Below are 11921 nucleotides of genomic sequence, written 5' to 3'. Positions count from 1 at the left end.
TTTTCCCTAAAGACTCAAACCCACCATTTTGCAATGACTTGGAGACAGTGTCACGCGGGGGGTTGACCTTTCAATCTGTTTATAAAGTTGGAAGACTTGAGAGTGTCTTGAGAGCCCAGTACTAACTAAACCCAGCTCCTCGGAGTGGCTTTCATTCATCTCACCATGTCTATTCATCATTGATGTCATCTTGAGACGCCAGAAGGGTTCCCATGGGGAACTGGAAGGTTAGAGCTGGTATCTTACTGGTGGACTGGTTTGGCGCAGTGAACGAAGGCGGGGGCCGGAGCGCGGGAGTGAACGGCGGCTGTTGAACTGCTTTGCTACGGGACAGGCAGGGACACGCTGAGGAGTTGAAGCTGCCCTTGGAGCCTTAGGTGCCTGCTGTCGTATATTATTATCCCACCCGCTGACACTGTTGTCATCAGTCATTTCTAGAGCACCGGAAACAAGTGTGCTGCTGGGCGAGGGTTGCTGGTTGCCATGTGGGCCGTTGTGCTGGTTGGGTAGTAGCCGAAAATGCCCCATGTTTTCCCTCTTCCCATCCAATTAAATTGTTGGTTTGTTTTTTTTGATGTGCATATTATTTTTCTTTAGAGAAGCTGTGATACACTAATTTGCAGCTCCTGAAGCTGAAGTTAAAAACTCCCACCCTTGATCACAGAATCATTGAGGTTGGAAAAGACCCTTAAGATCATCAAGTGCAACCGTTAACCTAACACCGCCAGGTCCCCCAATGAAGTGATGGATGTTGCTGTTCCATAACTGACCCATAAATCCCACAAATTCTTCTGCTCTTTTTTGCTCCCATTTGCTTTCTGCTCAATCGTTCCCATTTAAGGTGAGGGCAGTAACATCTTAAGCCTTGTAGCTGTCTTAAAAGCGATTGCGCATCTCTATCCGAACATCTGTTGAACATGAGGAATATTCCTACTCGTCTCGATACAGAAACCTGATGGCACCCAAGGTGCTGCTGACACTTTGCATTTCGTGCTTTGCTAAAAGCAGTGACGTTTTCAGGGGGGCAGAGGTTCTGACGTGCAGAGGTGTCAGCAGATGTGATAGAGCGTGAATAGCTTGTGGCACTAACAGCATCCCTGACATACTTTATAGCTAACGGATATCATGGCGGGATCTGCGTGGTGCCACATTCAGACCCTTTCCATCCTGGTCTGAGAAGAAACTCTATTTTCTGCCCTGCCCTACAGGCAGCTGGAGGGGGATGCTGCTGTTCAAAGCATCCGTAGCAAAACCCAGAAAAATCTTCTGAAATGCATAAGCCTCAAGAGCCAGAACAGCCAAATATTCCAACTTTCCTCCTTTTTATTGTTTCAAGGAGGGGAGAGAAAATGGATATAAAGTTAATTGCAAGCAATGGTCTTTTTTATTGCCAATTCTAGGTACGTCCAACCAGAGGTCAGACAGCAGCGCTGAGATACATTGTTGGTGTAAATGTGCTGGCCACAGGTCCTGTCAGAGGCAATGCATTTCTCCCTTGCACTTCAGTGTGAGCCCAGTTCACTGTCTGCAGAGAAATGATATATCCCTAAAAACTTACAGATCGGAAACAGGGCTCTGAATTCAGAGCCGCTGGTGTGAAATCCCCCACGAAACTACTACATTGCAGGGACTGAACCGGTTACCCGCCTGCTAGACACATGGCAGTATTGCCAGATTTGCAGTCAAACAAGAAACTTTGCAAATTACCCGGACTGCCTGATAGTTCCTTACTTTATGTATATGCTGAATTACACATGAATCCTCTTAGACAGCAGTGAAAGGGCAGTATAAATCAAATGCACTCCTGAGCTTGTTCTCATCTACTTATTCCTGGGCTGTCCTTGTCTGCTACTGGCTTTGCTTTACTTCCAAGCACGTAAGAGGGGAACCTCTTACTCCACGAGTGCGTCTGCTCTCCCGGCGGGGTGCGTCAAGGATTTAGTTGTATCCGCGGTTGTAGGCTCTGATCACTCAGGTGAGGCTGTGCCATGACTTTGTTAGAAAGACAAGCCAGGCACTAATAGTAGTGGTTGTCTCGATGCAGGAATTTGTGACAAATTTTAATCTTTTACTTAAATAGATGGGTCCAGGGCACCAGAGGGCTTTAATCTATTCGCTTGTGCAGCAGCTCCCAGCCCTCAGTGTCTTCTCCCTCCAAAGCCGCTACCTTCTCAGAACATCTTCTGGTGGTCCCTTCTCCACCCTGGACCGCATCATTACACACCTCAGGCTGGGTGGACGTGCCGTGTGGATGCACAGCCTTTGCCACGCTCTGCTTGCAGTGTGCGAGGGCTTTACCCGACCGGCACGGCTACTTCCTCGGCACAGCCCCGGCTGGAAAAGCACATCTGCCCCGCTCCTTGCAGCGTAATGGCCGGGGAGCCTGGTGAAGGCTCTTAGGGACTGTCAGTCCCGGGTGCAGGCGCATACCTTAGTGTGTCAGACAAAAGGAGGTGATCAAAGCAGGGACGGCGAGAAAGGAGGCTCTAACCCCCTCACTCGGTGCCTCCTCAACAGGTGCACAGCTCTTTGATCCCTGCGTTTCGGGGGTCCAGCCCTCCCTTCCCGCACCCACCCTAAAGTCAGCACTTTTTTGGGAAGGTAGATGGTGTCAAACCCGTGAGGAGGCTCCCACCGAGCATCCCAGACCGGGACGGATTTGGACGTGTTGTGACCAGTGATGGGTGGAGGGACACTTGGCTACTGGGTTGCGAGAGTGACGATGGCTTCGCAGGCTCTGGGTGTGTTTTGTGAACACCTTAGCCAGCAGCAAGGATAGAAATGGAGACAAACAACTTGTTTCCGTGTTTTTGAGAACAATGTTTTTACTAGATACACTATTTTTTCTTATGAAAACGGAACGTTTCTTTAAAAGAGGGGGATCTAAAAGACTTGAGAGAAACAGAAAATGAAGGGAACTGTACCAGTAAACCCTTAAGTTCAATTTTTATTATTAATTTGAAGGAAAACCTAACAAAATTCAGGTTTCTCTCAAAATTATTTTCCCCCAGCTTTGTGATACGGCCAGCAAACGGAGTATCAATTATTTATGAAGTTATTTGTTACCATGTACGTTAGTCTTGAGATCATCTCTCAATCCGTGTGTCCAGTTTTGGGGTACACAGTTTTTTCAGTTATGTAGAAAAAATAGGAAATGGTCAGAAAAGGTCTTGAACACCAGTATTTCAAGCAATAATCTTCCTTGCAGAGCAGCAGCATGAGTTTTGTCTATAAATTTTAACAAAGGTGATTTAAGAATCTTTGAATACTTTCATGGGAAGAAAATTTCTGGCAGGAGAAAGCTCCTTAGTGCAGCAAATAAGATAAATGCAAAGCTGGAAGTTTGGATTTAGAAAAATGCAAACCATGGGGATGGCTGTTGCTCTTGGAAGTGGGATACTGAGAGGTCTTGTAACTCCACTGTTGCTTGGACTCCTTAACCAGAGGCTGGATACCTTTGGAAAAACATCTTCTGTGATTTAATCAAAAGGTTTTAGGATGGGATGGGGTGTTTCTTGAATTCTCTCACCTGTCAGGTCACCTTCAGTTGGCCGTAGGTCCTTGCATTTCCAAGAGACACTCCTTAGCAAACACCGATTTCCTCATCTCATTCCTTAGAGAGTGGATCTATGGAGAGCACTTTAATTTTTGACGTCTAGGAAAAGCTTTGGAAAGAGTTTGTCTGTACAGAGGAGGAAAAAAATCTTGCTGTCTTTAAATCATTCAGTATACATTTTCCAATTTTGGAAAGCCTTATAAAATTAAGCTGGGGTTCAGATTTGTCATCTTGGCCCCATCAGCATTCTTTCAGCTACTGTCAATGAAAAGAAGAAAAGAAGATCTGAAATACCTGAACGAAGAACATTTAAGCAGTCTTACCGTGTGAACAAGACCATCGAAAACCCAACCAAGTTGGGTTTTGACCCCAAGTAAGCACGTTAACCCAAATTTAATGAGGTTCTGCTTCTCAGCGGAGTTGCATTAGGTGACCACGGATTGAAGAAGAAAGGAAGCCTTGGTAGGCGACCTGTACAGAGGTGCTTTCACACCAGAGTCGCACCAAGCTACAAGCAGAGGTGCCTGGTGACCGTGGCGTGACTGATGAGCAGTAGCTCATCTATCTGAGGGAAAACATGATCTTTTTTCACCGAGGACAGAGGAGAGTCCGCTAGGGGTGCTGGATGTGCCCCCACTCTCCGTCTAGCTGTGCCCGGAGCTCACCACCATGGAAGCAGCGGCCGCTGGTCCTTCGTGGTGCTTCATGGTGCCATTTATTAACCGTAGTCCTTGTTACACCTCGCCGAGCTTTGCTAGGGCTCGGTTAGCTTGGCACTGCCCTCGGCCATTGCCCTGATGTCTAATGGCCCAGGAGGAGATGGCAGAGGGCTGCTGGAAGAGCCGGGAGAGCCAAGGCAGCCGCAGAAGACGCGGTGACCAGCCTGATCCTCCCTTCTCCCACCTCCCGGTGCAGCATCCGTCAGTCCACACGACCCTCCCCCTACCAAAATTGGCTGCTTTCTTCCCTCTTCTCCCCCCCACCTCCCTTTTTTTGGCTGAGTGATGAGCTGTATGCCAAATCCATCTGCTCCTGTCTCCCCTAGCTGCCTTCCATATCATTACAGGATCCCTGGCAGCGAGCCTAGACCTATCTCTCTCCCTGCACTCAGAGGAGCACATTCCTTTCTACACCTTTTCCCGAGCTGGGATAGAAATGAGTATCAACCCCAAACAAAAAGCATCTGCTTTCTGCCTGCTTCTGCTTCACCGGACGCGCATGTACGCTACACCCGTGTCAGCAGCGAATGCAAAACACACACAACCCCCCACCTCGCCGCCCCGCATCCAACATGGGCTGACGAAACTTTGGGCGCCGGGAGCCTGCCTCACACCCTCTCCCTCTCCGTCTCCGCAGCACCAGCTGTGACCACCGCACCATTTGTTCCTCCAGCCCACGCCAGCACTCGGAGCCAGTTCTTTATCACCCCAATTAGCCTTGTCTGTGCTGATGAGAGGAGAGAGGCTTCCACTGCACGGCAGAGATGGGGGGAAGAGAGCTGGCGTGCGGTGGGCACTGCGAGAGGCGATTCCCTTTACGACGGCTTTGTTCCCCGGGAGGGATAGATTTCACCGGGTCAGGAGCACCGCTAAAAAGCCAGCGCTATCATCCTGCCTGCTTTACCTGGGTGATGCTGGTTTATAAACAGTTGCTTGAATAAGGTCAGGGGACACCGTTTCTTGGGTTTTTCCCTTTTTTTCTTCGTGCACTCAGCTATGTGCTAGAGGGAAGAGGAGCATCCTCAGGCTGCACCGGCTCCCAGGTGTTGCATCAGGCTGTGGCTAGCGCCGGCCATATTTCTGGGTGAGTTTGGAGATGCACCTTGACCATGCCTCCAGCAAGCATCTCCCTGCATCTCTAGCAAAGCTTCCAGTAGCCTCACGGGGTGAAACAATTCCCCCTTCTCCTGCTGCCTCATTATAGTGTCTCCCGTGCTGGTATGTCAGGATACGGAGCGGTCAATGCTGCCCTGATGCTCATTCAGCCATCAGCCCAAAAGTCTGGTTTTTTTTTCCCAAACAAGCCCCTTGTAACACTCTCCAGGAGTAGTGCTTTTACACTGGGGTTCCCTCAGTGTTGTTGTGAGGTCGTGTCCCTCCTGGACTTCTCTTCTCCTGGATTCATTGTTGAAGGTCCTTTTCTGGTAGGCACCTCAGTGCTATCATCCCAGAGCCAGGAAGGGGATCCATCCTTCGCCTCAGCACAGGTAGATCTGCCTCATCGGGAGGAGGAGGATGGACACAATTCAAACCCAGTCCCATGGTGGGCACTCCGTTTGAAAGGACAAAGTCATCCCGTGTGGGCTGGGGCAGGTCCCAGCAGTGTAGTCCCAACAGGGTAGAACCTGTCCCTGGGAGCAACCTCCATGGCAGGTGTTCCCTCTTACAGGATTTCTCGGCATGGCCATGAAGGTCCCCAGAAGGACCCTGCTGGGGGTCTTCTTTGAAGCTGAGAGACGAGAAATTTGACAAGAAACTCTGTGGTCTCCAGATCCGTTTCAGAACGCCATGTCCAGTGGAAGGTTGGCTGAGCAGGTCCAGGATGCTGGACAGCTAGAATAGCAGTCTACCCCAAAATCGGTGAAATTGCACTTTCCAACAAAACCCCCTGAGGGATTCAAAGACTGAACTGGTACACAATAAGGTTGTGTCTTAATGTTGTCTTAATATCTGTAGCCCACCACCTACATGTGCTTCTCCCTGTTCTTCTGCGTTTGATTTCCCAGTGAGATGAGTAAGTTACTCCTGATGCGTTTCTGAACAGCTTTGCCAGTGCTGCTGTGGCGTACGTCCCTCTGGTACCTGCCTGCAGATGCACCGCTTGGAGCTCCTGTAGCTGAGGCTCCAGAGCAGTTTTTAATATCTGCTTTATTAAGGTCAACCAGAAGGAGATCTGCAGAGATTGCACCAGTTCAACCAGTCACCCCCCAGCAAATTTCTTTCACATCTTCCCAGGCTTCAGAAAGGGGCTTAAGTAAGTTCAGTAATACGCAGCTCCAAACCGATGCCTGTGACCGCTTGTATCTTCTTTCAAGATCTTCAGAGGAGTCCCTGACCACGTGTTCGTCTTGCATTAGGCATTCATTCCCTTGTCCTTCTGCTCAGACACCATAATCTGTCTCTGAACTATCACACCTCGATCCTGTCCCTCCTGAGGCCATCCCATCTAACAGCCTTGTGTAGAGCCTTGCCATGAATGAGGAGCTCAGCCCTGCAGGGAAAGGAGGCCGTTTCCCTCCTGGATCCATGGGAAGGAAGCTGAAAGGACCTGCAAGCAGTTATCTCATCTGTCTCCTTCCACCGAGACAAGCTCAATTCTGCTTAAACTATTCTTGATGGGTTTCATCTAATTTGTGCTGAAAACTTCCCACCACCGAGACACCACACCTTCCCCAAGCATTTGCTTGCAATACTTTGCTCCTTCCCACTAGGATACTCTTCCTGCTGTTCAGCTTGGATCTTACTCGATGCTTTTTGAACTGTGTCCCAAGAGAGCGTGAACAAAACATTACTCCTTCTTCTGTGCCCTAGCCTCTCCACCATGCCAAATACCACCATGCCTCCCGTGAACGTCTCTCTTCTAGACTCAGCACGTCCAAGTCCTCATCGTTTGCCCCACAGGTCTTGCTTTCAGACCACTACTCGGGGGTCCACGAAGGCAGATGTGACTTTCCATGGAGCTCCCACCTCTCCGGCCCCCGTTGGAGAGGGAGGGACTGTGGTGGCTCTCCCTTAGCTTTCTGTGGAGACTTCCCTGTTGTAGGTTGGGTTTTGCTCTGTCCGAGCTGCCCCACATCCCCAAAGCCCCGCTGGCACCAGCATGGACGCTCAGGGTTGGACCACCCAATTCCAGGTCATTTGAAAGCTCTTTCCACTTTGATGTTTTCACACCGGTGGGTGAAACCACCCAACCCCAACGCCTCGGAGCTTTTCTTTCTGTCTCTGGCCGAAAAAATAAGAAAACAATAGGAAGAAAAGCTGCGTCAGAGCCAGGCAGATCGGAGTTAATCCTCCCGCAAAATGGATCCCGTCAGTGCCGGTGTACGTGAGAATCGCCTCTCCTGCACCTTTGCTGAGTACTCTCCCCGGCACAATGCTTCACTTTGTGTTTCAGCACAGAAAGAAATGGTGAAGTTGCTAATAATGGCACTGAAAGAAAATATGCTACATCTGTTATGGATAGCAGTACAAAATTAGCTGATCACACCTCTGACACCCAAGATGTCTTCACTTAAAATACTCGTTGGCTTACTTTACATAATTTGCTGATTATATTTAAAAGAAATACAATTTTGCAATTACTGTTCTTTCTGGTGTGCTATCTATGCATCATTTTCTTTTTATGTTTATATATTTCTCCTTCATTAGTGCAGTCTGAAGGGTGATTAGATCCCTTCAAACATTTTACAGAGGTTAAACGTTGATTAAGATTTAATTATTACTGTAAATAGCTTGGAATGACATATGGTGCAAAAACCTGACATATGTGCATTTGAATAAATGAAGTGCTATTTCCCATGATGCTTCAGTAGCTGTTTAACAGCTTTGCTGAAGGGTTATGTTGCACCTCATGTTAAGATTGCTTTGATGTTATATTTTGTTGGGTTTTTGCAGCTGAAAGCTAAGAACAGTTTTTCCAGTTTTTAAAAACATTGAATATTTTAAATACCTAAATTGTTTTGCACAAATTTTTGCTAATTTGTCTAACTAGGTTAAACATTTTCAAAAGCATTTCGATTTTAACGTGGGTTCCTAGCATTGTGTCAGCGACAGCATCAATTCAATGTATAGGATTTCCAAAAGTCCTGGTCTTGCAAGGTGCCCTGTCCCGGTTGGGAGCAGGATCTTTGCTTGCCGGAGGAACCAGGAGCACCACGGATCCCTCCCGGGGACACAAAGGTTCGGAGTGATTTCAGAGCAAGAGAAAGCTTCGTGCGAAGCCGGGGAAAGCAGATTTTATGGAAACAGAGAAAGGGGTGGGTAGATTTTAGCTGTGATCCACCCTAGTTGGAGCATATAGAGCCCTGGTCCGGGAGCCAAACGAGGGTGTGCTCTCCCCTCGTGTCACCACCCAGCCCTTGGCTTTGCCGGGTCCCGACGGGCGCAAACGGCAGCTTTGGGGACTGGATTCCTTCTAGCACCCTGCGAGGGGACCTTGGCTGCGGGAAAAGGAAGGGTTGTCTCCTGCAAAACGACGGGTGGGATCCGTTTCATTCTCAGAGACACTCTATAATTCATTGAATATTGCAAGGCAGCGAGCGTGCATCATTTCATGTAATATAAGTCAATCCAAACAGGGTTGTTTTGAGACTCGAGCAGAGTAAAGCACATTTAAATGACACGGAAGAGGCATGATTGACATTGTATTATTTACATATTGTACTTCTCCACATTAATTTATTGATCTGTCGCGCTCCTTCTGCAGCACAGCAACGCAATACTGATTCTGATCTTGCCTCCTCTTTGATTTCACAGATTGAGACATCTCGGCTGGAGCCAGAAATCGCAATGGCCACTACCAGTAAGACTGTAGTCTACAATAAAGGATTGTAAGTGGAAGCAGACCACCTCAGCCCAGAAGATTTGGGGAGGGAAAAGGGGAATCTTGAGATTCCAACTGGGAAAAAGAGAACAACAACAAGATAAAACAAATAATAGAGCTCAGCGATAGTAACGTATTACCGCTCCCGGCGAACTGGGAGTAAATTAACACTTGCAGAGAACTGACACCTCACACCAGTCAAAAAGATTAATATTAAAAGTTTTAAATTAGCAACAGGAGCAGCAATGAAAAAAAATCACATTCAAACACTTTAGAGAACTAGCTAAAGAAGAATCTCAGAACTTAATAGCACTGCATGGAGGGATGTTTAACGGCGTGTTTACGTGGTTATACCTAACTACATGGAAGTAGGCTTCACTGAGCAAATTTTGTTTTCGATGCAAATTAAATCTACACACTGATGCTGCACAAAAATAATTCCGTAGAGATCAACGGGTGCATGAACGTGAAGCACTTGATAAGGTGTTTGATAAGTGTCCTCTATTGATTTCATACTGATCCCGCCCCACTGATCATGCGCAAAAGCATCCTTCCACGGTTCAACGTGCAACGCTCCGTTAGCACGGCGAAGGTCGTAGCCTGTGCACCCTCCGTCCCTCCATCCTTCTTCTGCAGACGGTCCTGGTGGCATCCTGCCATTCGTTGCGCTTGCAAGACTTAGTGTCACAGGAGCCTACCGCCGGGCATATCCGCAAGGGCTTTTGCCTGGGCTTCAAGATGCTGGAAAGCCAACGTGCCCACACATTGAGTAGGAAGGGATCTTATGGCAAAAAGTATGGTCAATCTGCTCTTTTCTTTTGCACGGACCCAAAGGATGGGGTTTGTCCCACCTAACGTAGACCCTCCAAAAGTAAGGTTGTTAATCTAAGCTAATTGGCTAAGCCACACTTTGCTAAGCTAGCTGTCTAAGGACAGAATATACTTTAACTTTTGACCAGCCCTGAAGTGGTCAGGCAGTTGGACTAGATGGTCATTGTAGGTCCCTTCCAACTGGAACTTCTCTCTTTTCTCTTTTCCCTTTTCTCTTTTCTCTTTTCTCTTTTCTCTTTTCTCTTTTCTCTTTTCTCTTTTCTCTTCTCTTCTCTTCTCTTCTCTTCTCTTCTCTTCTCTTCTCTTCTCTTCTCCCTCTTTCTTCTTCTTCTTCTTCTTCTTCTTCTTCTTCTTCTTCTTCTTCTTCTTCTTCTTCTTCTTCTTCTTCTCCTCCTCCTTCTTCTTCTTCTTGTCCTCCTCTTCTCTGTTTTTGCCAGCGCTTTCAGCCAGCAAAGCCAACACTGCCCAAAGCCTTGTGCTGGTGCAGAGAAGGACCCAAAGCAGAAACCAGTAGGCAGGTTGGCTTCACCTGGCAGCCGTGCCAAGCTGATGGCACCATGCGACTGCAACCTCAGAGAGTGAAGGCTGCCTGCCTGGCTGTCTCTTCCAACTGCTTCACTTTGGGGTGCTTAAAGTGAGGTGGGGGCAAGTCCCCCCAGCATGGCACTGAATCCTGGGTTTGGAGTCATAATTTGGCTTTCTGGTATCTTGTACCCAAGAGTAAACCCCAGGTGACTCCCTGAGGACCAGAGGAGTTGATGCAGATTTTGGGCACGGTCACCAGCAGAAGACCATGCTGATAGCGAGACCTGCCTCTGGGGTCATTGTAGGGATGGAGGTGTGGAGGTGATGGGCACAATTGAATGCACAGGCTGTCGTTCTTCAAATGCCAATTTGTTGGGGGTTTTGGGGAGGGTAGGGGGAGCACAGGAAACCAAATCATCACTGACGCAGAATGTATTCAAAGGATTTATTGCAGTGCTGGAAATCGGGAGGCCTGAGCTCCACCGTGCGCTCCTCCACCGTTGGCTGCTCTCGCTCCCTGCTGGAGTCAGACCTGTAGGACCTGGAGTCACGCAACGGTTGGGCCAGCTCAGGAAGACTGATTCTGTCCCCGCGCTGGTGTAAATCAGAAATAATTGCACAAAACAAATCAATTTGGTTGATTTACATGCCAGCGTGCAGGGGAGGAGAGGCCAGCTCCGGGCTCTCCATAGCTGCTGTTGATGGGCCAGCTCCCGATCCCTGACACTGGTGGAAATGCAGAGTGGGTCCAGTTACACTTATGGAGCTATTCTGGATTTACACCAAGGCCGGGGACAGCTGGATTTGACCCAGTAGGGTTCCTCTAATGCACTAGATGAGATGAATGTACTCTCCGGAGGAAGCAAGGCCACCCGATGCGCTCCGGGTGGGATTCGGAGAGGCTGCAGGGAGGTGGCATCTGTCCTATGGACATTTTCATGGGCGTCTGTCCTACGGGCGGCACAGCACACAATCAGGCCCCATATTTTGCCCTCGAAGCGAGTAACTCCCTGCAGCAGTGAAAGAGGAGGGCAGAACCTCCAGCCCCCGGGACGGGGAGCAGGGATGCTGGCAATCCCCAAACAGCAGCCTGCCGATGGGAACCGCAGCGGCAAGGCTTCGGAGAGCCGGCTGGGATGAGCTGTGTGCCTGAAAAGGGCCCTTGCCTTCGCTGCAGGGTGTGGGAGGAGGTGAGGAGCGCTGTCGGATGCCGGGGGTACGGGTACCCCCTTGCACACACATCCACATGTGTCTGCAGTGGGGAAAAAGCTACTCTGAGCCTAAAACTTCAGTTTACGGCTCCATTGAGCCGGCAGAAGTTAGGAGCCAAGCCGCATCGTGTGGCATGGAGGCACAACTTGCCTTCTTCCTCCTCCTGGATGGAAATATGAGGCTGAGACAGAAACAGCGTCTTGTGTTGACAGGGAGAAGCCTCCTGGCTCCGACGTCTGTCTGGGTGGATCATTTC

The 11921-nt window shown here is 48.9% G+C and overlaps 1 protein-coding gene across 1 annotated transcript in view; it reads left to right on the top strand.

Moving 5' to 3' along the window:
- SFXN5 (sideroflexin 5) overlaps positions 1-9144 on the top strand; it is a 51691-nt gene extending 42547 nt beyond the window's left edge. Inside the window, exon 7 of the mRNA XM_009700797.1 lies at positions 9031-9144. Within this exon, the coding sequence (XP_009699099.1) occupies positions 9031-9108 (78 nt within the window). The 3' untranslated portion in view covers positions 9109-9144. The remainder of the gene's footprint in view (positions 1-9030) is intronic.
- The last annotated feature ends 2777 nt before the right edge of the window (positions 9145-11921 follow it).

The sequence above is a fragment of the Cariama cristata genome, unplaced genomic scaffold (genome assembly GCF_000690535.1).
Source record: "Cariama cristata isolate BGI_N322 unplaced genomic scaffold, ASM69053v1 scaffold14205, whole genome shotgun sequence".
Lineage (NCBI taxonomy): Eukaryota > Metazoa > Chordata > Aves > Cariamiformes > Cariamidae > Cariama > Cariama cristata.
Note: the sequence above shows the minus strand (reverse complement) of the source record. Positions and strands in the feature narration are given on the sequence as shown.